At 49.1% G+C, this 27,922-nt stretch overlaps 1 protein-coding gene across 1 annotated transcript in view; it reads right to left on the reverse strand.

The window, feature by feature from the left end:
• Nucleotides 1-5,817: 5,817 nt before the first annotated feature.
• RUVBL1 (RuvB like AAA ATPase 1) overlaps nucleotides 5,818-27,922 on the reverse strand; it is a 64,974-nt gene continuing 42,869 nt past the window's right edge. The window contains exons 9-11 of the mRNA XM_004473416.4: nucleotides 10,963-11,065; nucleotides 7,073-7,164; nucleotides 5,818-6,242 (exon numbers count right to left, since the gene is read on the reverse strand). Coding sequence (XP_004473473.1) covers nucleotides 6,083-6,242; nucleotides 7,073-7,164; nucleotides 10,963-11,065 — 355 coding nt within the window. The 3' untranslated portion in view covers nucleotides 5,818-6,082. The remainder of the gene's footprint in view (nucleotides 6,243-7,072; nucleotides 7,165-10,962; nucleotides 11,066-27,922) is intronic.

Here is a 27,922-nt window from a genome sequence, read left to right on the forward strand (position 1 = left end):
CGCTGGAAATTTCCATTTAGGTGAAGTTCTAAGCAGGCAAAGATAACCTATGGTGAAAAAAATCAGAACAGCAGCTGCCCTGTGGGGGTGGGGGATTGACTGGGAAGAGGCCCAAGGGAACTTTCTGGGGTAACAGAAGAGTCCTTGGTGGGTTTTGGGTCTCATCTGTCAAAACCCATGGAACATCCACTCAAGATACGTGCATTTGGGAAGCGGACATGGCTCAACTAATAGAGTCTGCCTACCATATGGGAGGGTCCAGGGTTCAATCCCAGGGCCTCCTGACCCGTGTGGTGAGCTGGCCCACGTGCAGTGCTGCCGCGTGCAAGGAGTGCCATGCCATGCCGGGGGGCCCCCGTGTAGGGGTGCCCCATGCGCAAGGAATGCTCCCCACAAGATGAGTTGCCCCGTGTGAAAAAGCACAGCCCACCGAGGAGTGGCAATACATACAGAGAGAGCTGATGCAGCAAGATGATGCAACAAAAAAGAGATGCAGTTTCCCAGTGCTGCTGAGAAAGCAAGCAGACACAGAAGAATACACAGGAAATGGACAGAGAGCAGACAATGGGGGGGGGGGGGGGGGGGAGAAATAAATAAAATAAATCTTTTAAAAAAAAGAAAAAAGATACATGCATTTCACTGTACATAAATTTAGCTCTTCAAAAGAAAAATAGCCATAAACAGATACTGGGCTTGATAATTGTATGTAAGCTAAAGTATCTAAGAATGAAGAGAACTGATGTCTGCAACTTACTCAAAAATGTATAGATGGGGGAGCAGATGTAGCTCAAGCGGTTGAGTGCCTGCTTCCCATATACAAGGTCCCAGGTCTGATCTCTGGTACCTTCTAAAAAAAAATGCATAAATGAATATGATAGAATAAAAGAGGACTGATGGGTGGATGCCAGGATGGAGAGCACCTAGGCCATAGGTCTGTGGGTGTTCACTGTACAAGTCCTGCAATATTTCTTTATGTTTGAAAATCTTCATAACATGGGAAACCACATACAGGGCGTGTGTACCAGCCTGCATGTAAGCACAGGACATCTTTAGAGGGTTGCACTGGTAGAAGGCAGGTTGCTTACCGAGTGGGGACAGGATGGCTGAGGCAGGGGTAGAGGGCTTCGCTGCCCATCTTTTAGACTTGTAAAATCTTAACCATGGTAAGTATTACCCATTCAAAAACGTGTGTGTGTGTTGCTTCCGTGAAAAGCCCAGCTCAGGGGCCATGTCCCTGAGGAAGCCTTCCCAGGCGGGATCGTGCTTGTCCCACGTGCTGGTTTGGACACACACTCCTTGCTCGCCGTCCCGCGCCCCTGCCAACTGCCGCGACCCCCTCCCCTCCCGAGGCTTGGGTCTCCACCGCAGGGGAAGGTGCTGGGCCGGGGCTTCGTGTGTCTCGGGGATCTCAGAGACCCTTGGGCAAGGCCTGGCCTCAGCCCGGCTCCTTGGGCGCCCAGCAACCTGGGGTGGGGCAGGGAGCGGGACTGGAGACGCTCAGGACGGGGCCGGCCCCTTGGCGCCCCCGACCGCAAGGCCTCCCGGGGCCCGAGCGCTGGTGCGTCCGCCCACGCGGGGGCGCTGTGGCTTTGTCATCGCGAGCGGCCGCGCCACGCGGCGGCGGCGGGGGACGCGGAGCTTTGCCGCTTTGCCGCGGAGAAGGCCGGGCGAGGGGGAAGGGAAGGGAGAGGGTCTGCCCCAGCTCGGCCCAGGCCCTGCCGCCGCCCGCCGGCTGAAACCCCAGCACCCAGGCCGACCCAGCGCCGCTCGCGGGCCCCGCGCCTCTCGCCCTAGTTTCTCCCGCGACGGCCCCCTCCTCCCGCCCGTCTTCATCCCTCGCCGCCCTCCGCCTCCGGGCAGCCTCCCCGGCTCCCGGCTGGCGCCCGCTTGTCCTGGGGGACCCCTGTCTCCTGCCCTGAGCTCGAGGCGGGTCCCCACGCGGGGCCTGGCTTTCTGGGTGGCTGCTATCGGCAGGGTGACGGAAATGTCTGGGCCTCCGGAAGAATGTTCCAGACAGTGGCCACAGCGGGGGCCGGGGGACTGGTGGGACCTGGAGCAGGGAAGGGGTCGGGGCGGACCGGTCTTGCTCGGCCTTTGGGGCTGGATGAGCCTGGGATGTACCCGGGGGGGCCATGGAGGGGTCCGATTTGGGGCTTTGAAGGAAAGCCGGGAGCACGGGGTGGGAACTGAGGGGGCTGAGGGGCCCTGGTGACGGAGGCGCGGGCTCGAGTCGGGGAGACCCTGTGGAGCTCCGTGCGTCCCGGGGACACGCTGTGCTTAGGGCCCAGCACACCCAGTGCTGGGTAACAGCGGGCCGTGGGCCCCCCTCCCCGGGGGGTCGCCGAGAGCGTCCGGGGAGAGCCCGGCGGGTGTGGGCTGGGGTCGCGAGTCCCGGCCCCCCGCCGAGCGCGGCACCCCCGCGGTGCGGCCCCATCCGTCAGCGCGGCCTGGCGGCGCCGTCTGCGGGCCGGGGCGGGCGGCGGTGACGGAGCGGCCATCAGCGCGCGCCCATCGCGCCCCTTATCGCGCCGCGCCAGCCGCCGCCCGCCGCGCGCCGCCCATTGATCGCGCGTCGGGGCCCGCCGGCCGGGGCGCGGGGGTCAGCGCGGGCCGGGCCGGCCTGACAGCCGCATCCATCGCCCGCCGAGGCGCGCTGCCGGCGGCCCGGCGCGGCCATTAATCACCCGCTGCCGCCGAGTGGGCGGAAGGGGGGCCGCGCCGCGCCCCGAGGGACCCGGCGCTCCCTTCTCGGCTCCAGCACGCCGCCGCCCGCTTCCCCGCGTGGGGGCTGTCCAGGCACCCTGACTGGGGGCACCCTGTGACCAGGCTAAGGGGAGAGGGCACAGCTGCAGGCCTGGGGCAGGAAGGGGGCGAGGGGATGGGCGAGGGGACTGGCAGCTGCCCTCGGGACACCATCCCTGTTTCCCTGAGGGAAGGCAGGGCTGGCGGGACCGGGCGCAGCGCTGGATTTCCTCACCCGGGATGGGGCCCCAGGGCCCGTGGACGGATGCCACCTGGCCCGTGGAAGTCCAGGGCTCTGAGGAAAGCCCAGGCCTTTTCCCAGTGCCCTCTTCCGTCCTCAGGACGGAGGCCCAAGGCTGGGTGACACCTGTCTGTGCTCTCCCGCCTGGTGGCCACTGGAACTTAAAAAAGTCTGAATCACAGAGGTTGGCAGGGGGTGCAGCTCCCATCCTCCTCTCGCAGCCCCACTGGAGAAATGACTGAGCAAAGGCTGCTCAGTAACCAAAAAGTCCCTTTCTGGTGTGAGCAGCATCTGTTCAGACCTAAAAAAACAAAATCTCTTGTACAGCTGTCTGGGCACTGCGGCCGAGGCGTGGTGGGGGTGGCCTCTGCACCGAGGAAATGACGCGGGACAGGGAGAGGCCATCCTCCAGCCCTCCCTGCCCTCGCCCGTCAGCACAGGGGGCAGGGCGCTGGCGTTTGTGTCGGCGCTCCATCTCCCTCAGCCACCCAATTGGCTCTGTGGGAGGCACCCAAGACAGCCTGGGCCGAGGGCTAGGAACATTCAGCCGCTTCCTGGGACCAGCCCCCACCCTTCCTCACTTTAATATTACAACCATTTTTCACACTGGAGCTGAAATAGTCCAAAAAATGGGGCTGCTGTAATTGTTGTTAGATTATGTGTCAGCCTGATAAGATGTAACAAATATTTCCCTCCCCACCAGGGTCTGTTTCCCTCTTTGTAATGGATAGAGAAACTTCTCATAGACAGCGAGGGATTGGTCGTAAAAACTTCTTCTGGGAGATTAATGTAATCATCATAGGCCCTGCTGGAAAAAATGGGAGGAAAATTAAAATAGCCCCAGCTGCCTACCTAGCCAGAACCGTCTCCTGCACCCTGGAGCACAAGCAGGGCAGGGGCCACTGCAGCCCAGAAGCACGCCCGCACACCACGCCTCCTCTGCTCGGCAGCGGGACTGGGGTCCTCACAGGGCGGCTTTGGACACGCGTGTACCCCACGGCTGCGAGATCTGCCGTCACTAGCCGCTCCCATCTTGCTCCTCAAACATCACGACGGGCTATGGGCCGAAGCAAGGGCCCAGTTCTTGTTCTCTCGTCCTCTGGGGTGGGGGTCGGGCCGCGGCAAGCGACCTTCCTCCCGCCTAGCCCACTCCCCTCAGCTGCCTGGCGCAGAGGTCAGGCTCTCGAAGGCCCTGACACCGACAACTCCACACGTCAGGAGAGGCGGTGTGGCCACAGGGGGATTCCAATCCTGGACTTTATGTCCATACTTCATTTCCCTCATCTGTAAAAGTGGGCTTGTGAGAGCACCCACACGCCAGGTCTCAAAGGGCTAACTTGAAGACAAAACAAAATGTCAAGCATTAACACAACTTCTAGTACACTACTGTGGTATCACAGTTATCACTATCTTTTCCCCTAAAATGGCCCGAGTTGAGAGGCCAAAGACCAGAACCAGCCTAAGGACCCGGAGCGCAGAGCAGGCTGCAGCACTCAGTCTGGACTTCAGCAGCTCCGCCCCCTCCCCTCTACACCTGCGTCTGGTTTCACCTCCCAGGGGCCTCCAGATGGGGACCTCCTGGGGTCAGGCACCAGGGGCGTCATTGCAGCGGAGGGCCTGGGCTGGCCTGGATGGGACCTCACAGCATCACCTAGGCCCCCGGCCTGGGCTGGCCTCCAGGTGACCACCACCACTGGGGGACCTGACAGCTTCCCTGGATTAAGCACTGATCAGATCACGACGACCATTTCGGTTAGTTCTATCTCCACTTCATAGAAGGGCTGAAATCCTGCTCAGGAAGGCAGAGGCCTGGGGGCAAGCATTTGCTGAGGAATGCTCTCGCTGTGCTGAGCTGCACGCACCGCAGAGCTGGCAGGAGGAGGCCCAGGCCTGGCAGGGGGCCAAGGCTGCTGGGCGCCTCCGACCACTCAGACTCTGCCAGCACGGTGGACGGCCAGGTGTGCTGAGAGCCCGACGCAGGGGCCAAGGTGGAGATGTAGTCACAGTGCTGGGGCGGGTGGAAGGCACTCACTCAGGAGCCAACTGAAAGTGCTCCCAGTGTCCAAGGCTGGGACAGCCATGACAACGTAGCATTGCATAATCATCAAAAGTATAAACTAAATATCCTTGGGCCCGACTGGTAAAAATAAATGAACAAATTAATAAATAAGAAAAGACGTATCTCCCTTACAGAAGAATTCCGAATAATTTACGTGGACACTCTGCCTCGAGGAGAGGGAGCCTAAGTCCCACTCCTTGAGTATGGGTTGCACAGGGACTTCCTTCCAAAGGGCATGGTAGGGAAAGAGGGAGAAGAGCGTATTCTACAAGGGAGAAACCGGACAAACACCCGCCTCCGCCAAGGTTCCCTTTGTCTGCGACAGGTCCTGCTGCGAGCGTGCGCCTCCCTCCGCTACGCCAGGGCACGAGACCTGTGCAGCACCCCCAGAGGCCATAACCCCAGCCGAGCCATGAGAACAATGATGAGGGGCTCCTCCAGGGGCCACTGGGCAAGAGTTAGGAGAGCAGACCAACCCCAACTGAGTCTGCAGAACGCCGACCCACCTCCTCCAAACTGCTGAGGTCATCCAGCACGGAGGCTGAGAAGCAGACACAGCCAGAGAAGCCCCTCGGACACGATGGCTGAACGTGACGTGGCATCCCGGAATGGGAGGACGTTAGGGAGAAACCGAGGAGACGTGAATGAAGTGGAATGACGCAGCAGCACTGGTCATTGTGACAAATGGGAACATCTAACTAACTAGAAAGGGATGTAAGAATCCTCTATACATTGCAATAATTCTGTAAATCTAAAACCATACTAAAACAGAAAGTTTATTTAAAAACAAACTTTAATGATGTCATCAAAATAACCTATTTAACTATTTATTAGAAAACACCTCAGGTGAGGAGGTTCCTTCCAAGCAAACAGAAGTTGTGATAATTTAAAAAGAACGGACAGGAAGCGACAGGCAGGGACACTGCTGCCACGGTGCCCACATGTCCTGGAAGCTCCCAGGGTGGGCAGGTGGGCCCCCTGAACACGGGCTGGAGCCGGGCTGGCACCCTGGGGTCTCCTCACAGGAAGCCACAGCCGTCTCATTTCATATACTTATCCTGCTGATCTGCCAGGATTTTGGCCGAGGACTTGGCATCATAGAAAAGCTCGCTGATCTCCTCCACGTGCTCCTTTTCGATGCTGTCCTTCCCATTGATCTTTGCGAGCAGGTTGGCCGGGGTCAGCAGCTGCACCGAGTACCTAGAGGGTCCAGGGGCCAGGGTGAACCCAGGGGCCACTTCAAGGGAGCACCTCCACCCCCACCCAATCAGCAGGCAGCCCTGACACCAGGAGAGGAGCTGAGTTCGGGGCTGGGCAGATGTGCGTGTCGCAGGCACAGCAGGAAAGGAGATGGGTGCTGGACACTTCTGCAGGACGACCCATCTGAGCGGGGTCAGAAGCCACCACACCGTGAGTCTGACTTCCCAAATCTGTCATGGCCTGAAAGTTCTCCAGTAGGAGGTAGCCCACTGCTACCTGAAAGAGACTGTCAACTCAGACGGACACAGGGGCTGGGCAGTAATGCCAGGGACCGAGCTGAACACTGAGATGGTGGGGAAATGCTGCCACAGCTGACTGGAAGACATACCCCACCCGAAGGCAAGTTCAGCAGTTTGTAAAAGCACCTCCCCCAAACAAGCAAACAGCAACAGTGGGCAATGCTGCCTTCAGCCTCGAGGGCAAGCGAGGACCGGCCTCACAAGAGCAGGGAAAGAGTGACGAGGGCCCTCCAGGGCACAGAAGAGCCATCCAGCCTGCACTGTGCCGCGTGCCCCAGCCGCCACACACCAGGGAGCAGGGCCTGCGGGTGGGCAGGGGCGAGGCGGGCCCCAGGCTGGCGAGCTCCTGGTGCCGGGCCCTGGCCCTGCTCAGTCCATCTCTGCCAAGAGGACTCCCTGGTGGCAGCAAGCCCTCCCGCAGGGGAGCACGGCCGCAGCAGGGGACTCAGCCTAGCTCTAAAAACCATCCTCAGTGCTCGAAGTTGCAGTGCCAGGACAAGGCCCAGCGGGTGGCAAGAGCAGAGGGCTCACCTCAGGGTGGTCTTAGTGCCGATCTCCCCCAGGTGGTTCAGCGCCTCCTCGCTGATGTTGATGCCCTCCGTCTGGGCTCGGATTTTAATGATCTTTTGGAGGAGAAAAATCACGATGAACAATGAGCAACCCCAAGCTGCCCATTCCTCAAGTGCCTTAAAATCACTTGTGTTCAGCATTTCTCAGCCCACGCTCCAAGAGAAGCAGAGCCCAGAGCTGCCTGCTGGGAGGCGCCACGCTGCCCGGGCTGGCCCGGCACACCGCCAGGGGCAGCGTTCTGCCCGGGTCCTGGGTTCACAGTGTCAAAGGCACCGGCGCCCCTGGAGGGTGTACCGGGCTAGCTCGGCGCTGCGTCCCCGCCCCGGTGGGATGGCTGGCATGTGCTGTAGGCCCTGCTCTCTGCAGGTGCCAGCCCACCAAGAACTGTGGCGTCTCTGCAGGGCCCTGGCCCCCTCAAGGGCTCTAACCTTCCTGCCATGGGCACCCTCACCCTAAGCCCCCAGGCAGGAAGAGCCACGTTTCCATCTGCTTGATAAATACGATGGTTACCTTAGCCAAAAAAGCCCCTTTTCAAGATTTACCCGTCCTTATAACATTGCCAGGAGGTATCTAATCATCACAAAGTGTGTGATGCTCACTGCAGTTTGAAGATGTGCGTGAAGCTGGAGGGGCGGTGGCTGGCAAGGGACAGTTCCAACGCGAGTGGCACCGGGACCCGCAGGCGCACGCGCACTGAGTGATAAGGGCAGTGGGATAATGATGTCTGTGTTGTGGAGCTGAGATAACTCGAGGGCTTGGAGTCTCATATAATACAGGAATTTTTCACTTTGGCAGCTTCGTAAACAAGATATCAAGAAACCCTTGTTTAAATTAAAGCCATAAAAACACACCCGGGACAGAGGCGCCAAGCTGGAAGGCCGGAGCCCCAGGGTACAGCCTTCAGAGAGGAGAAAGAGAGGGCCGAGGGCCAGCCCCTGACCTCGGGGGGTGCGGGCAGGATCCCGAGAGCAGGGCTGTGGGGTGAGGCTGAGGGTCTGAGGGCGCTGCAGGGCGGGAGGGCAAGGGGAGGTGCCCCTGGGCTCCGGGCCCCAGGACAGCCAGGTGCGGCCGGCGCTGTCAGAATGTCTCCCGCAGTCTCAAGAGAGAATCCCAACTCAGATTTTTGTGTGAAATGTCTTCATTTCTCAACGACCACTTGTTCATGTTCTTTCACAAACCAGGCACACATGTCAGCCTTATCTGCTGTTCAGGCAGTGGGCTGCCGGCCTGGGGCCTCTGTCCACAGGCTCAGCAGGGGGTTCCAGCACGAGGGCCCAAGCTGAACACAGCCAAGCAGACAGGGACCCGCTGAAGTACAGGTGGACACAGGATGGCCCGGGAAGGCAGCTGGGGGAGGACCCCTGCTCCCCGACACAAACGGTCAACAGAACTCTCTTCCGGACCCAGCCTAGTGGGTGCAGCCTGGACAAGGCTGAGAGCTGCGCAGTGCCCAGGGGAAAACTCCAGTCCTGCCAGGAAGAGTCCAGGGAGCTGCAAACACCTCCTCCTGGAGCCTGGGCTGAGGAGCAAGCTTCTGCCCAGGCACCCGCCTGCAGGGAGCTGCACTCAGCGACAGCAGGAACGGCGGGCTGCTCTCCCCTCACTCTCTCCAGAGCAGCTCAGCGCCGTCACGAGAGCTCCTGCTTCAGACTGCTCAAGAAAAGGGCAGTTCGTAAATTCCATCTTTAATCACTTACTAACCTGTAGGAATAGTTTGGAGGGTGTCGGCACTGATGGCTGAGTCCACAAGTTACATTTAGATGGTTATAGCTCTGAGCCAGCAAGAACAAAGCCATTCCATGACAAAGAACAGTGTCCCTTGCCGTCCCCAGAGAGAAAGTCACACCTGGGCACTGAGCCAGGAGGCTGAAGCACAGGTCCTGCCAAGTCACTGCTCCCCAGGCACAGCTGGGGGTGTGCACCACGTGCTCTGGGTGCAGGGGCAGTGCGGGCCACGAGGCGTGAGGGGGCCTGGTCCTGCCAGCTCTGTGACAGCACACGGGACGCCCCCTCTCTGAGCCTCAAGCCCTGGCCCTTGCGAAGCTGGTGGTGGAAGGCCCAGAGGGAGTCGATGAGGCACGTGCAAGCTGGGGTGGCCCTGGCCTCTCCTGGGACAACGAAGCGGGCTTAGTCCCAAGGTCAGGAGTGTCCTGGTGACCGCTGCCGTGGGTGGATGAGGAGGGTCTCCAGTAACTGCCCAGGGCCGAATTCGGCTTCTACACAATGAACGTCCTGGCTTCCCCCTGGCACCCATCGACGGCAGGAGGCCATTACCTGGTGACAAGGCCTGTGGCCATCACCACTGTCTCCTAAGTAATCCCCACAGCTGACATTACGAACCGGAACCACATCTGTGCCAGCAATCCTGGTTATAGAGGGGGACATCTGACCTGCAGGGTCCCACGACAGCTCTGGTGCCATCAATGGGACATCCCGGTGGGTGGGCTGGCCGGGCCACGGTGACCAGCGGAGCTGCAGCAGAGCCCTGCTGACATGGTGCTGGGGAGGGATGGGGCACCAGGACAAAACGGGGGCTTCGGGACCGATGGCTGGCTCCAAGTCAGCCCTGCCGCTCCCCAGCCACCGGCCAGCTCCATCAACTTGGCAAATCACTGAACCTAAGTCTCAGAGTCTTTGTCTTTAACTATTAGTGTGCCTTGCCCCGCAGAGCTACTGAGGGGTCAAGAGAAATCACGCCAGCAAGTCCTCAGCATGACGTCCACCAAAGGTGCCTGTGCTCAGAGGAGTGAGTCCAGGCAGTCGTCGGGGAGGCAGGGGGGCCCCGGCCACCCAACACCGCAGCCACGGCTCACACCAAAAGCTCTCAGGCACATCTAGGGATGGCATTCAAAGCAAGTGGAAAACTGACCAGGGGGCCATCTGGGCCAAGGGTGGGGTAGCTGAGGAAAGAGCACCCTGCCTGCCACCCACAGGATGCCAGCCACGGGACGGGCCTCCTAGACTTGCACCCACCCACTTGGTGTGGTTGACAACTACTAACCAGAAGCCTTCAGAGAACAAGAAACCCTGTGTGTCAAGGGCCTGGACAACGCTGGGGCACCCAGCCAGAGGCAGTTCCTGCAGGGAGCACTGGGGCTGTGCCCTGCGACAAGGCTTCAGCCCTTCGCCCCTGTACCCCAGCCCAGGCCTTACCCCTGCAGTCCATGCTCGGAGCCCACGCCAGTGCCAGGCCCGACGCTGGATGCTGCCGTAAGCACCTCACCACCCCTCTCGCTGCGAAGGGTCGGTGCGAGCACCTCCACTTCCAGGGGCTCCTCTGTGCTGTGTGAACCTGCCTCGCGGCTACTGCCTCATCCCTCCCGCCTCCATGGACTCTCACAGCGCTCAAGGCCACTAAGCCACAGCCCCACCTGGGCACACCTGGGCACACCTGGCCCCCACAGCCCCTCAGAACCTGCCACTGGTCACACTCATCACGCTGCCAGGTGCTCCTCGGCCTCAAGCTCTCAACCCGTCCCAGCCCCCAGGCCAGGGGAGGGTCCTGTGCTCTGCCGGAGCAGCCTGCCTGTGCTCTGGTGGCACGGAGTCCTCTGAGCAGAAGAGGCCTGCGCAGTCTCAATCATCTTTCCTACCCCCATCTCCGTGAGCGGGTGGCCTCCCTCATGGCTGCCATCCTGTCCGTTTTTCCACTGTCCTGAGGGAAAGTAGCGGGGCAGAGAGTGGCTGAGACCCGCAGGTGGCTGAGGCGCCGTGAAGTCCCGGGCTCCGTCAACTTGGCCCGGTCCTTTTCCTAGAGGAGAACAGGTTCCAGAGCGGGGGACGGCGCCTGGGAGCCAGGATGCCCCGGAAGGCCGGGAGGAAGCTCAGGGAGACGGGGGAGGGCGGCTCACCTGCTTCATCTCCTGGGGGGTGTACAGCATGGTGCGGATGATCATCACGCGGTCCAGGAGGTCGAGCGGGATGCCGTGGGGAGAGACGATGTCCTCGGTGCCCCTGCAAGGGCCAACAGTGACCACTCCACCCGCGCCTCCACGAGCCCGGAACAACGCTGAGTGTGGGCTGAGGACTCACAGAAGCCAGGGCCACGGAGCAGGCCAAGACTCAGGCAGCTGACAAGGGAAGCTGCCTTGCTTGAGTAAATACCACGGTCACAGGGAATTTGGAGAGAGAAGGGGAAAAAAAGCCACTTATAGTCACACTGAAAAATGATCACTCAGATCACGAACAACCCCCAAGACATGCTGCAGAATGAAAGAAGCCAGGGGCAAAAGGACCGGTGTTACCTGATCCACCTAAGGAAGATCTAGAGTAAGCAGCTCATAGACAGTCAGAAGATAGAGGGCGTAAGGGGCTGGGGGCAATTTTCTGTTTGGGGTCATGAAAAAGTTCTGCAAATAGGTAGTGGCGATGGTAGTGCAACACTGTGACTGCAATTAATACTATGAATTCTACACTTGAAAGTGGTTAGAATGGGAAATTTGGTATTGTATAAGTTACAATAATTTATTTAAAGCAAAACTATTTTGATTCAAACCACAGCATTTCAACATGAAGAAAAAAGACCATCTAGATATTCACCAAGCTCTCACATATGTTTTTCACAGATTAAACTAAGTATGCATGTTTTTCTTCTTGCTTTTGTCCATGTTGCTTCAGTCTTAATCATGTTTAATATTTACTTAATAATCCACCAAGTATTTTATTTAAGCTCCACTGTTGAGCATTTAGGTAGTTTCCAATTTTCATTACTATTAACAGTTCTGATGAACAATTTTATGCGCACCACCACCAACACCTCTCATGGTCCCTGGCACAAACCTGAGTGTCTACTTGAATGAATGATTGTTCTTATTTACGCAGCACATGGGAGATGTCATTTCCTAATTCTTAAATGCTTTGCTACTTTAATGGTTTAGAAAAAGGGGAAAATAACCCCCGCTTGATTACTATTAAAGCGATGGAAGGCTTTCCCTTGCATCCACTAGCTATTTTGTTCTTTTGGGGAACTGTTCAATCATATCCTTTGCCTGTTTTTCTCTCGAACTCTTACGCTCCCTTAGCTGAGCCCTAAGGAAGAAGAGGCCAGGAGAGGTGCCCGCCCCGGCACCCCAGCGGCCGGCGCCTGGCGGGATGCTGCTGGCCTCGCTGGTGAGACCGGAGGCGAGAGTTGCCACAGGGCCTGGAAGTCCACCACGCCGCGGGCCTCTGCCGCGGCTCCAGGCATCCTCGCAGCCAGAGGCCAATACCAACATCATGTCTGGCATTCTTACACTTGTGCAAGACTGCGGAGTATGTATTGTTATAACTAGTCAATATTGCAAAGAACAAGGCACGGCATTTTATTTGGACTTGTTAATATCAATATGTCTGGTTTCAAATATAAGTAAATATTACAGAAACGTAACAACAGTAAAAAATCTATTCAGTTGAAGTATAAATGTCTATTACTGCAAGAATAAAATGTTCCCTTAATGAATAATTATTAAACCTGTTAACTTTCTGCACAAAAATAAGAACTTTAAAAATAAATAGGGTAATAGATTAATAGCAAATGCAATTATTAAGGTATTAGAGAAAACATCTTTTATTCAGCAACATATTTCTAAGATTAAATTCTATCATGATTCAAATCCCTATGTTTGGTATGCTTCAGTCTTCACATCAATAAAAATAACTTTTAAAAACTATAACTTTTAGTTACTTAATTCCATTCAGACCATATGTGTGTGTTTTTGTTGTTGTTATTAGATTCCTATGTGGGAGTTCTTTACAATTTAAGAGGATGTTGGGAAGCAGATGTGGCTCAAGCAATTGAGCTCCTGCCTACCACATAGGAGGTCCCTGGTTTGGTTCCTGGTGCCTCCTAAAGAAGACAGTGAGCTGATGCAACAGGGAGGCATGGCAAGTCATGCAAAATGACTCAACAAGAGACACAAGAAAGAGAAACATAATGAGAGACACAACACAGCAGGTAGTGGAGGTTCCTGGTGCCTCCTAAAAGAAGACAAGCAAGACAGCTGACAAAATGGGCAGGTGTGGCAAACTGATGCAACAAGATGATGCAATGAGAGACACAAAAAAACACAATAAGTGACACAACAAAGCAGGGAACAGAGGTGGCTCAAGCTAATTAGATGCTTCCCTCCCACATCAGAGGTCCCAGGTTCGGGTCCTGATGCCTCCTAAAGAAATAAGGAAGACAAACACAGCAAGTACAAACATTGAGGGGGTAGGGAGAAATAAATAATAAAAATAAGATAAATCTTAAAAAAAGATGTCAACTTTGCCAGATTAAAATATCCCTAGGACAATAATATCCAAAATTTTTTAACAGCCATGATAAATCCTCTATGATTCAGACATAATAACAAATATAAAAATTTTAAAGAAGAAAGAGCTAGAGAAAAATGAGGTACTCCCTAATCAAACTTCAAAAGAATAGACTTCATAAGAATGCATTAAGAAAATTTCTTAATAGTTTTGAGTCCATAAAGACTTAAAATTTAAACAAAATGTCTGTTCGAAGACTGCTAAAGACTATGACGCAGTTTCCAGGAAAGACAAAACATTTCTGAAATTTGTCCAAGCTATTAATCTTAGGTACAAAGTTTCTTCTAGAAAACAGTTAGTGAAAAACAGTTTCCAGAATTCTCTTCTGCTGGGCAGCAAGTGCCCATGGCATTTCTGCACAGGCCCCTAGGATGCCAGCGCCCACTCACTGCTGGGCGTGTGCCGGGAGCGGCCGCCGGAGGGGCTCGCAGTGCTGCAACCACTGTCCCTGCCCTGTAAAAGCCCCAATGGTCACCGGAAGGAATAATTACGTTTTGGTTAAAATGGGAGACTTATCCCGGTATACCCAAGTTCATCACTGGCTTCTCAGTTTTGCCAGACTCAGCAAGTACCCAAACTGATTTTGCAGACTCCCTTCCAGATTCGTGGCTTGGGGTTGTGTGGCCCCGGGACCTATTTCTCCTGGAAGCGCAACATGGTGCATCAGCAGGAGCAAGGCCACTGGACTTCTGGAAATGTATCCTACACATATCTACACACGTGCAAATGACACATGGACAGGACCGGCAGCATTGTTTATGACAACAAACCACTGAAGACAACAAACCACTGAAAACAACGTAAACGTCCACCAGCAGGGAGCGGAAGATGAGAAATGGATATGTGCACGTAGGAGAGAGGCAAAACGGAGTGATTAAAAAGACTCTGGAGCCAGGGCAGGTTGGCTTCACGGTGTAGTTTCACCTATTATCAGATGCATGACCCCGAGCATGGGACCTAACTTCTCTGTGCCTCAGTGTCCTCATCTATAAAAGAGGACTGGTAGTAGTACCCAACATTTTTTTTAAAGATTTTATTTCTTCCCATGCCCTCACTGTTTGCACTTGCTGGGTCTGTTCTTCTTCCTTGTTTCTTTACGAGGTACCGGAAACTGAACCCAGGACCTCCAATGTGGGAGGGAGGTGCCTAATTGCTTGAGCTACCTCCATTCCCTGATTTGTTGTGTCTCTCATTATGTTTTTCTTCTTGTGTCTCTTGTTCCACAGTTTGCCACGCCTGCCCACTGTGCCAGCTCACTGTCTTCTTTAGGAGGCCCTGGGAATTGAACCAGGGACTTCCCTCGTGGTGGGTGGAAGCTCAAGAACTTGAGTCACATCTGCTTCCCTGGTACCCATCTTTGAGTTATGAGGGCTAAATTGTTCAATATTTACAAGGCATCTAGGTCAGTGCCTGGTACACAACAAACACCAAATAACTTTTTGCCATAACAATAAAAAATTAAAATGTGTTTGCAGAGAGACAGAATAACACCTGCAATATATGCAAGATGCTGGTTAAGAAAGGTTGCTGCAAAGAATAGGAGGCTAGAGTACTAGACTAGGTGGAGGGAGTCATTTCAAGGTCTACTCTTTTTTTTTTTTTAAAGATTTATTTATTTATTTAACTCCCCCCTCTCCCCCGGTTGTCTGTTCTCTGTGTCTGTTTGCTGCGTCTTGTTTCTTTGTCCACCTCTGTAGTTGTCAGCGGCATGGGAAGTGTGGGCAGCGCCATTCCTGGGCAGGCTGCACTTTCTTTTGCGCTGGGCGGCTTTCCTTACAGGTGCACTCCTTGCGCGTGGGGCTCCCCTACGCGGGGACACCCCTGCGTGGCACGGCACTCCTTGTGCGCATCAGCACTGCGTGTGGGCCAGTTCCACACGGGTCAAGGAGGCCCGGGGCTTGAACTGCAGACCTCATATGTGGTAGACGGACGCCCTAACCACTGGGCCAAGTCTGTTTCCCATCAAGGTCTACTCTTGAATATTTCACATTTTTAAACAATATTAACTTAAGTAAAATAAAAAAGTTAAAAAACACCAATTCCTGGAATGAGGGTCTACACTCTACTCTGGACACTGCAAAGCAAGCCAGCAGTGGCTACCCGGCTGAGAACACTGGCAGACGGTCAATTCCTGGTCCCTCCTAAAACACCAACAAACACTCACTGGGGAGCAGATACAGCTCAGTGGCCGAGTGTCTGCCTCCCATGTACGAGGCCCTGTGTTCAATCCCCACTACCTCCTAAAAAAAATCCTGTATTTCCCCCAAAATGGAAGGAAGGGATCAAGGTTTTTCCATCAACATGAATTTAACAAACATGAAAAAAAAATCTATATTCCTGTACCCAAGAACACATTCACCACATCTGGTTACCAGCAAGGGACAAAACAAAAACAAAAACAAAAAACAAATTCACAATTTATCCTCTATCTGTGCTATTTGTTTTACCAAAATATGTAACAGCTCCTAACCATAAACACCTCTCTAAAATTAAACACTACTGCTTCATGTTCCACATGTAGGAAAACATAACTGGAGAGTAAATTTTAAACACAAAAGATCCTCATTAGCCAAAGATAACTGGTACCAAGAAAAAGCCACATAAGAATTTCAAATCAGACCCAAATTTCACAATGAATAGCTTAAAAAGAGATGGGCAATCAGTTGTCTTTCTTTTGGGAAAAAAAAATTAAGTTTATATTACATTGCATTTAATAAAATTGAAGTTTCAAGCATAACCATAGAATAATTCACAGAATAAACAAAAGATAAATTGACTTTTTTCTTTGGGCCTAAAATTTCCATAAAAAGTAAACAAGGCTCAATCCCCACCCCAGGCAGGGGAGAAAGGGGTGTGAAGCTGCATCAGTCCCTCTGGGCAACTACAGTCTAGGCCTGCTCTGACTTGGATTATGCCACACAGTTGTGACTCCGTCCCTACCCCTGGCAAAGGAGAAAGTTAGGAGAAGCTTCACTGGTCCCTGGCACAATGAGGGCAGCTTGAGCCTCCACAGTTTATAGCACCAATCATAACCTTGGCTCCTACTGCATAACCAGCAAGGCAGAAAGGGCAGGAAGTCCTAAACTAAAGAGAGAAACTGCACTCAGAATATACTCTAGTAATCCAGATGCAAAGACACCAACAAAAAATTATAATCCACACCAAGAAACAGGAAGATATGGCCCAGTTGAAGGAAAAAGATAAGCCTCCAGATGACAAAAAGGAGTTGAGACAACTAATCATAGATGTTCAAATAAATCTCCTTAATAAATTCAATGAGAAGGCTACAGAGATTAAGGATATTAAGAAGACACTGGATGAGCACAAAGAAGAATTTGAAAGCATACATAGAAAAATAGCAGATCTTATGGGAATGAAAGGTGCAATAAATGAAATAAAAAAACATTGGAATCACATAATAGATTTGAGGAGGCAGAAGAAAGGATTTGTGAGCTTGAAGAAATGGCCTCTGAAAGTGAACATACAAAAGAACAGATGTAGAATGGAAAAAACTGAACAAGGTCTCAGGGAACTAAATGACAGCAAAAGACATGCAAACATACGTGTCATAGGTGTACCAGAAGGAGAAGAGAAAAGGGGCAAAAGGAATATTTGAAGAAATAGTAGTAGAAAATTTCCTAACCCTACTGAAGGACATAGATATCTAGAAATGAAGATTAGATCAATAAAAGTAACTAAAAGTGTCAAAAGAGTGGAAAAATAAATTATGACAGATAAAACTCAAATAGTCAGGAATAAACTTAACCAACAATATAAAGCACTTATATTCAGAAAACTGTAAGTTAATGTTAAAAAAAGAAATCAAAAAAGGTCTAAATAACTGGAAGAAAAGCCCATGCTCATGGATTGGAAGACTAAATATCATTAAGATGTCAATTCTACTCAAATTGATATACAAATTCAACGCAATCCCGATAAAAATTCCACCAGTGTTAAAAAAAAAAAAAAATCATCAAATTTATTTGGAAAGGTAAGGGGCCCTGAATAGCCAGGAACATGATAAAAAGGAAAAGTGAACCCTCATCTCCAGACTTTAAATCATATTACATAGCTACAGTAGTAAAAACAGCATGGTACTGGCATAAAGACAGACACATAGACAAATGGATCCAAACTGATGGTTCAGAAACAGACCCTCACATATATGGTCAAGTGGTTTTTGACTAGCCTGTCAAGTCCACACAGCTCAGGCAGAACAGTCCATTCAACAAATGGTGTTAAAAGAACTGGACATCCAGGGAAGCTGATTTGGCTCAATGGATAGAGCATCTGCCTACCACATGGGAGGTATTGGGTTCAAACCCAGGGCCTCCTGACCCATGTGATGAGTTAGTCCATGTGTAGTGCTGATACACACACGGAGTGCTGTGCCACACATGGGTGTCCCCCGCATAGGGGAGCCCCATGCGCAAGGAGTGCGCCCTGTAAGGAGAGCCACTCAGCGTGAAAAAAGTGCAGCCTGCCCAGGAGTGGCGCCACACACCCTGAGAGCTGACGCAGCAGATGACACAACAAAGAGACACAGATTCCCGGTACCGCTGACAAGAATACAAGCAGACACAGAACAAACACCGAATGGACACAAAGAGCAAACAACCGGGGGGGGGGGGTTGTAAATAAATAAATAAATAAATAATCTTTTAAAAAGAACTGGATATCCATAGCTGAAAGAAGGAAAGAGGACCCTATCTCACACCTTATCCGAAAATTAAAATGGATCAAAAACCTAAAAATAAAAGCAAGAGCCAAAAAACTTGTAGAAGAAATTGTAGGGAGATATCTTCAAGACCTGGTGGTAGGTGGTGGATTCTTAAAGGAGATAAGAGGAGGACTGAGATGGACTACTGATGTTTAATGTATGTAGAAGTTTTAATTAGCTTTACTGTTAAAGTGTGGAAATGTATAAAGTGGATGGTAACACAGAGTGAGTAACAGCTAGTTTATAAATAGGGATGGGGCTGAAAATGGTAGTCTAGGTATATAAATGCCAATTGACAGAATGCTAGAGAATAATCTAGGAACTGAATAGCAGAGTGAACCAAGAGGTGGATGAGAACTGTGCTTGATGGTGCAGATGCAAGAGTGTCCTTTGTGAGCTAGAGCAAATGTACATCACTACTGCAGGGTATTTGGGAATGTGGAGAAGCATGGGAAAAATAACATCTGGAGTGACCTATGGACTGTGGTTAGCAGTAATAATATTTTTGCACTATTCAAAAGATAGTGTGTTGATAATGAGGCAGTATGGAAAATGTGAGCCAAATGTAAACAGACTATGGACATGGTAACAATCAGATGATATTATCTATAGCAAATGTTCCACCACAGTGTGCTGTACTGATGGAGGGGTGTTGTTTGGGAATTCTGCACATGTACATGATTATTTTATAAGTTTACAACTTCTGTCATATAAAAATATATTTAAAAAATAATAGTAGGATGGATTGGGGGAAAAACACACCAAATGTAAGATAAGGACTAAGATTAGCAGTAAAATTTTGACAACATTCTTTCATAATTTGTTACAAATGTCTCACGACATTGCAAGGTGCTGGTAGAGGGTTGAATGTACAGGACCCCTGTATGATGTTATGCATGTTTGCTTTGTAAATTCACAACTTTTACTATACAGTTATTGTTTATGTATGTTCATATATAAATGATATAAAGAAAATACTAATAAGGTTGATTGGGAGAAAAATACTTTGGTTAGTGATAATATTTTGACAATGCTCTTTTATCATTAGTTAAAAAGGTTTAACAACAATGCAAGATATTGTGGTAGGGTGAGTTACGAGAGTCCTGTATAAGGTTATATATGGTAGTTTTGTAAGTTCACAACTATTACACACTTATTGTTTATGTATGTTTATGGATGAGTGATACACTTAAATTAATTTTTAAAAAAGTAAACAAGACTCATCTCTGATATCCTTCACTGTATGATCAAAGAGAGAGCAATTACCATCACTCTTCCTGTGGTACCTTAGTTTTTTTATATTCAAATCACTTTCTTGAAGCACCTTGCAAGATTTATTTTATTTTGTAACTGATTTGCATCAACTTGACAATCAGGAAGGTCTAATTCCCTGTTGCCCCAGGTCTAAGACCTGGTAAGAGAGGGCGAGAGGGGGCACAGTGGGTGGGTGCTAATGTTGTGGGGAGAGGATGTCTGAGTGGGTCCTCATTTTATTTGTGGCTGGCTCACTTGTGAAGACTTTCATTATTTATAACTCAGGGGTTTCCCTGCCACAGCACTGGTGACATCTTGGGCCAGTTTTTTGCTGTGGCTGGATGTCCTGTGCACTACAAGATGCTTAGCAGCATCCCTGGCCTGTACCCACTAAATGCCAGTAGCACCCCCGATTGTGACAATCAAAAATATCTCCATTCACTGTCAAATGTCCCTAAGGAGGTTAAATGACCTCCAGTTGAGAATCATTGCTAACTGCTTCTCTAAGTAATCCTGGAACCACAGGTACACAAATTGCATGAAGTCCTTCCTGAGGCAGGCTAGCCAGGGAAGTGAGAAGACCAGCCACAACATGGCCAATAGACAACATGGCTGCAAGACATCACTGAAACCTTGAGTTTAACCTCAAGGTACACCAGTTTCTCTTTCCAGGGCCTCGCCTTGGCCCTGGATATTCCAAATAGGCCTCACCATTGGCCCCCACCATTGGTGGGGCCCCTCCCCTTAGCATTAGCAAGGGGAAGGAATAATTAACAATTTAAAAGGTAACCACAAGCGAGAACTAGCAAGATGGCAGTGGAGTAAGGAGTTCCCAGAGTCAGCTCCTGCTACAGGGCAGTTAGCAAAAACCCAGAACTCTCTGGAGCTAGCTGAAGCACCTGTTTGGGGGCTCAGGGAGACCAGAAGAGCATCCTGCAACATCCTTGAAGGAGTGGAAGGAAGAGACTGCCCATCTGCAGAGAAGACTCGTAAGTAGAGCGCTCCATGCCCAGAGGCCAGTGCCCATCCTTCACTGGAAGCACAAGCCGCCTCGAGAGCTATTCTGCACCTGGAATTGAAAGCTCCGCTTGCCCAAAACGGGGGAGGAAGAGACAGTTGGGTACCAATTTCAGCTACTGATGAGTAAATTCAGCAGGCTACAGTATAATCCTGAGAAAAACTAAAGTTTGAGCCTGTCCAAGTCAGAAAGAGGCTGGGTGCCGCCATCTTAACTCCACACCTGGCATGAGGGCAAGCGGGGCGGACCGAAAATCCCAGTGCTGGGGGGACCGGCTTCTTCCCATCCAGATCATATTGCAGGTCTAGCCTAGGCCCCAATGCCACCTCCAGCAGGGAGGAAGCAGTGGGGACCTGCACCAACCTCTCTGGGGAACTACCAGCCAAGCCACAGAGGCTGGTGATTTTACTACTCTGGCGGCATGAGCCACCCCAGGAGCTATTCTGTGGCTGGAATTGGGAGCTCCATTTCCCAGAAACAGGAGAGGAGGAGATGGTTGGCTGCCGATTTCAGCTACTGATTGGTAGACTCGGCTGGCTAAGCGATAACCATGGGAACAGCTGGGGTGTGAACCAGCCCAAGTCAAAAAGAGGCCAGTGGCTGCCATTTTGATTCTGTCCCCAGCCTGAGGGGAAGCCAGGCTGACAGAAACTCTCAGTGTCGACAGGAACCAATTTGTTTTGCACATATCAGCCTGCAGTCCTAGCCTAGGCTTCAGCACCACCTCTGGCAGGGAGGAGGCTGAGGAGCACTCACCAGCTTATACAGGTACCTGCAGGCAACTTTGGCTGGCATAGACTGAAAATCAGAAGTCTACCAGGGCAACTGCAGTCATGTTGGACCCACACTGCATAGATTGCTGTCCACACCTGCAGCTCCATCCCCACCCCAGGAAAGGGAGAAAGGAATGTGAAGCTTCATCAGTTTCTCTGGGCAACTACAGTCTAGGCCTGCACTTGGATTATTCCACAGAGCTGTGATTCTGTCCCTACCGGTGGCAAAGGAGAAAGTTGGAAGAAGCTTCATTGTTCCCTGGCGCCATGAGGGCAGCTTGAGCCTCCACAGCTTACAGTGCCAACTACATGCTTGGCTCCCACTGCACAACCAGCAAGGGCAAGAAGTCCTAAACTACAGAGAAAAACTGCACTCAAAAAAAATATTGTAGTAATCCAGATGCCAAGACACCAACAAAAAATTACAATCCATACCAAGAAACAGGAAGCTATGGCCCAGTTAAAGGAACAAGATAAGACTCCAGATGACAAAAAGGAGTTGAGACAACTAATCATAGATGTTTAAATAAATCTCCTTAATAAATTCAATGAGATGGCTAAAGAGATTAAGGATACGAAGAAGTGGGAAACAGACTTTGGCCCAGTGGTTAGGGCGTTCGTCTACCACATGGGAGGTCCGCGGTTCAAACCCCGGGCCTCCTTGACCCGTGTGGAGCTGGCCCATGCGCTGTGCTGATGCACGCAAGGAGTGCCGTGCCACACAGGGGTGTCCCCCGCGAAGGGGAGCCCCACGCGCAAGGAGTGCACCCGTAAGGAGAGCCGCCCAGCACGAAAGAAAGTGCAGCCTGCTGAGGAATGGCGCCGCCCACACTTCCCGTGCCACTGACGACAACAGAAGCGGACAAAGAAACAAGACTCAGCAAAAAGACACAGAAAACATACAACCGGGGGAGGGGAGGGGAATTAAATAAATAAAAAAATAAATCTTTAAAAAAAAAAAAAGGATACGAAGAAGTCATTCGATGAGCACAAAGAAGAATTTGAAAGCATACATAGAAAAATAGCAGATCTTATGGGAATGAAAGGTACAATAAATAAAAAAAATTGGAATCATATAATAGCAGATTTGAGGAGGCAGAAGAAAGGATTGGTGAGCTTGAAGAAATGGCCTCTGAAAGTGAACATACAAAAGAACAGATGAAAAGAATGGAAAAAATTGAACAAGGCCTCAGGGAACTAATTGACAGCAAAAGGCGTGCAAAATACGTGTCATGGGTGTCCGAGAAGGAGAAGAGAAGGGAAAAGGGGCAGAAGGAATATTTGAAGAAATAGTAGTAGAAAATTTCCCAACCCTATTGAAGGACATAGATATCCTTGTCCAAGAAGCACACCGTACTCCTATCCGAAAAAATCCGAATAGATCAACTCCACGACACATACTCATCAGAATGTCAAATGACAAACACAAAGAGCAGCAAGAGAAAAGCAATGTATAACATATAAGGGATATTCAGTAAGATTAAGTGCCAATTTCTCACCAGAAACCATGGAGGCAAGAAGACAGTGGTCTGATATATTTAAGATACTACAAGAGAAAAACTTCCAGCCAAGGATCTTATATCCAGCAAGACTGCCTTTAAAAAATGAGGGCGAGGGGGAGGCAAGATGGCGGCTGAGTGAACTTCCCGGTTACTAGCTCCTGGGGGGAATTGGCTGGGAGGCGTCGGAGACTCTTTGGGACCGGCTGTTTCGGGATTTTTCCTGGTCCGGAGGTGTCTGGACATCGATTTGGAGGGAAGGTAACAGAGAGGATCCATCTGTGAAATATACACAGAGATCCCAGCTACGTGTGGAGGATTCCCTCCTTGGGTAGGTGGAGCCGAGGCAGCTAGCACCGCGCGGAGCCCCGGCGGGCGGCGGCCAGGGTAGCCGGGTCCGGCCGAGCCCGGCTGAGCCGCGGCGGGCGGAGGGGCGGAGCCCGGCTGAGCTCGGCCGAGCCCAGCCGCGCCACGCCGGGCGGCGAGCGGGAGAGCCGAGCCGCACTGCGCCGCGCCAGGCGGTGGGCGGGAAAGCCGGGCCCGGCCGAGCCCAGCCGAGCCGCGGCGGGCGGCAGGCGGCAGGCGGGGGACCGGGGCCCAACTGAGCCCAGCCGAGCCTGGCGGGGGGGTTTCTGTTTTTTTGTTTTGTTTTTTTGTTTTTTTCTTTTATTTTTTGTTGTTGTTCTTGTTGTTCTTTTTTTTTTTCAATCCTCTCTTTCTTGTCCCCAATATTCTTCTTATACTATTTTACCTTAACAATACAATAGGTCCTACAGGAAATACCTCACATTTGCTGGGTTTCCTCACCCTCCACTGTCTCATTTCTCTGTGAATAGATTTAGCCTATCTACACTATCCCCTTTCCCCTACAATTTGATATCCTCCACCATCTGCTATCTCTCCTATATTCCATCTCCCTTTCTTTGATCCACAAAGTGTCTAACTCTTAATTTCTAATACCTTTGTTTAGATTTCCATCTGGTATTCGTCCCTGAAACTATTACCTTTCTTTTCTCTTTCCCTCTCTCACGAAAACAATAGCCTCTTAGTACGTACCACATTCCTCCCATATTCAGTCGTCTACCTCATTATAGGTACTTTCCTACTACTATAACTCTACACAATTTACATGATCTAACCTCCATCCTCCCAGAACTCATATTGTTGCTTTGTAAACATATATCACCAATACTACTTCACACTTTTTCCTTCCTTACACAATTGACTTTCCCCAGCACTAATACTTTCCTTTAAAGTGAGCTTAACTAGCAATAAGAAATTGGAATAAGAAGAACAAAATGACAAAGAGAAGATATAACACTTACGCAAAAACAACAGCTAATTAATCTCCAAGACTAGACAAAGAAGCTAAGGAACTGATTAAACCCGTCAAGAAAAAATGTTGACAAGACAGCAACAAAAATCTACAAACCAAACCAGTAATCAGGAAAACATGGCTGAATCCAATCAACAAACTGAAAATCAGGAAGGGGGGCAAGACTTCGCACAAGCAATGAAAGATCTCAGAACATTTATCACCGACAAATTTGATGAAGTAATGAAAGAGGTTAACAGCGTGAAGACAACACTTGGAGGGGAAATTGCAGACATGCGCAAAAAAATAACAGATATGATGGAAATGAACACCACAATTCAAGAAATCAAAAATACACTTGCAGCAAATATCAGCAGACTAGAAGAGGCAGAGCAGAGAATTAGTAATGTGGAAGACAGTGCATTGGAAATCAAACAGATAGAAGTGGTCAATAAAAAGGTAGAAAAAATCCAGATAGGACTTAGGGACCTGAATGATAACGCAAAACGCTCAAACATACGTATTATAGGCATTCCAGAAGGAGAAGAGAAGGGAAAGGGGTCAGAAGGAGTGTTGCAGGAAATAATGAATGAAAACTTCCCAAATCTACTGAAAGAGACAGATGTACATATCCAAGAAGCACAGCGCACTCCACTGGTCATAAACCCCAACAGGCCCACCCCAAGACATATACTTGTCAAATTATCCAATGCTCAAGACAAAGAAAAAATTCTAAAAGCAGCAAGAGAAAAGAAAACCATCACATACAAGGGAAACTCCATAAGATTAAGTGCTGATTTCTCATCTGAAACGATGGAGGCAAGAAGGCAGTGGTATGATATAGCCAAGGTACTAAAGGAAAAAAATTTCCAACCAAGAATACTCTATCCAGCTAAACTAGCATTCAAAAATGATGGAGAGTTCAAAATATTCACAGATAAACAGAAACTGAAAGAGTATATCAACAAGAAACCTCCCCTTCAAGAAATTCTTAAGGGAGTTCTGCAGGAAGAAAGGAAAAAACAGGACAGTCAGAGATGGAGGAGAGTGTAAAAGCAACAAGAAAGACAAAAATAGAAGGGGAAAATAAAATAATACAAACAAAATATAACAAACACAAATCCAACCAAAATATGGCTACCATAAATAACTCTCTAAACGTAATAACACTGAATGTCAACGGATTAAACTCACCTATCAAAAGATTCAGACTGGGACACTGGATAAGGAAATACGACCCATCTATATGCTGCCTACAAGAGACACATCTTAGACCCAGAGACTCATGGAGGTTGAAAGTGAATGGCTGGAAAACAATCATACAAGCAAACAACAACCAAAAAAAGGCAGGAGTAGCTATATTAATATCAGACAAAATAGACTTTAAATGCGAAACAATTGTGAGAGACAAAGAAGGATACTATATTTTAGTGAAAGGGACAATTTGTCAAGAAGATCGAACAATCATAAATATTTATGCTCCTAACAAGGGCGCCTCTAAATATGTGAGGCAAACGCTGGAAAAACTAAGTGAAAGAATAGATGCATCTACAATTATAGTGGGGGATTTTAATACACCACTATCAACTCTGGACAGAACATCTCAAAAGAGAATCACTAAAGAAACAAAACATTTGAACAGTATATTAGAAGAGCTGGATCTAATAGACATATATAGATCATTACACCCAAACACAGCAGGATATACATTTTTCTCAAACGCACATGGAACATTCTCCAAGATTGACCATATGCTAGGCCACAAAGAAAGGCTTAATGAATTCAGAAAGATCGAAATCATACAAAACAATATCTCTGACCACAGTGGAGTCAAGCTGGAAATTTGCAAAGGACAGAGACCCAGACTTCACACGACAATTTGGAAATTAAACAGCACACTCTTAGAAAAACAGTGGGTCAAAGAGGAAATCTCAAAAGAAATCAATGACTACCTTGAAACAAATGATAATGATAACACAACATACCAAAATTTATGGGATGCAGCAAAAGCGGTACTGAGAGGGAAATTTATAGCCATAAATTCATATATCAAAAAAGAAGAAAGAGCAGAAATTGAAGAATTAACTGCACATTTGAAGGAATTACAAAAACAACAACAAAGTAACCCAACAGGAAGAAGAAGGAAGGGAATAACAAAGATAAGAGCAGAACTAAATGAAATAGAAAATAAGAAAGCACTTGAAAAAATAAACAAGACCAAGAGCTGGTTTTTTGAGAAGATCAACAAAATTGACAAACCTTTAGCGAGACTAACAAAGAAAAAAAGAGAAAAGATGCAAATACACAAAATAAGAAATGAGAAAGGTGATATCACCACTGACCCCACAGAAATAAAGACTATCATAAGAGGATACTTTGAAAAACTATATTCCAACAAAAATGACAATTTAGAGGAAATGGACAAATTCCTAGAAATACATAAGCAGCCCATACTGACAAAAGAAGAAATTGATGATCTTAACAAACCAATCACAAGCAAAGAGATAGAATCAGTCATTAAAAATCTCCCAACTAAGAAGAGCCCAGGGCCAGACGGCTTCACAGGTGAATTCTACAAAACATTTCGGAAAGAACTAACACCAATCCTGTTGAAACTATTCCAAAAAATCGAAACAGAAGGAACACTGCCTAATTCCTTCTATGATGCCAACATTACCCTAGTACCAAAGCCAAACAAAGACACCACAAGAAAGGAAAATTACAGACCAATTTCTCTAATGAACCTAGACGCAAAAATACTTAACAAAATACTTGCTAATCGTATTCAACAACACATTAAACGAATTATACACCATGACCAAGTGGGATTTATTCCAGGTATGCAAGGATGGTTCAACATAAGAAAATCAATCAATGTAATACACCATATAAACAGATTGAGAGAAAAAAACCACATGATTATATCTATAGATGCAGAAAAGGCATTTGACAAAATACAGCACCCCTTCCTGATAAAAACACTCCAAAAGATCGGAATACAAGGAAACTTTTTGAACATGATAAAGAGTATATATGAAAAACCTAAAGCCAACATTGTTTACAATGGCGAAATCCTGAAATCCTTCCCTCTAAAATCAGGAACAAGACAAGGATGCCCATTGTCTCCGCTCCTATTTAACATTGTCTTGGAAGTACTGGCTCGAGCACTGAGACAAGAACCAGATATAAAAGGCATTCAAATTGGAAGGGAAGAAGTCAAAATTTCATTATTTGCAGATGACATGATCCTATATATAGAAAACCCTGAGAGATCTACAACAAAGCTCCTAGAACTCATAAATGAGTTTAGCAAAGTCGCAGGTTATAAGATCAATGCTCAAAAATCAGTAGCATTTCTATACACCAATAATGAGCAAGATCAGGAGGAAATCAAGAAACAAATACCATTCACAATAGTAAATAAAAAAATCAAATACTTAGGAATAAATTTAACTAAAGAGGTAAAAAACTTATACATCGAGAACTATACAAGATTGTTCAAGGAAATCAAAGAAGACCTAAATAAATGGAAGAATATTCCCTGTTCATGGATAGGAAGACTGAATATTATTAAGATGTCTATCCTACCAAAACTGATCTACACATTCAATGCAATCCCAATAAAAATCAACACAGCCTTCTTTAAGGAACTAGAAAAACTAACTATGAAATTTATTTGGAATAAAAAGAGGCCCCGAATAGCCAAAGACATATTGAAAAAGAAAAATGAAATAGGAGGAATCACACTTCCTGACTTCAAAACATACTACAAAACATACTACAGTAGTGAAAACAGCATGGTATTGGCATAAAGAGAGACACACAGACCAATGGAATTGAATTGAAAGTTCTGATATAGAACCTCATATATATAGTCATATAATATTCAATAAAGCCACCAAACCCTCTCAACTGGGAGAGAATGGTCTATTCAACAAATG

Source organism: Dasypus novemcinctus, chromosome 26 (assembly GCF_030445035.2).
Source record: "Dasypus novemcinctus isolate mDasNov1 chromosome 26, mDasNov1.1.hap2, whole genome shotgun sequence".
Lineage (NCBI taxonomy): Eukaryota > Metazoa > Chordata > Mammalia > Cingulata > Dasypodidae > Dasypus > Dasypus novemcinctus.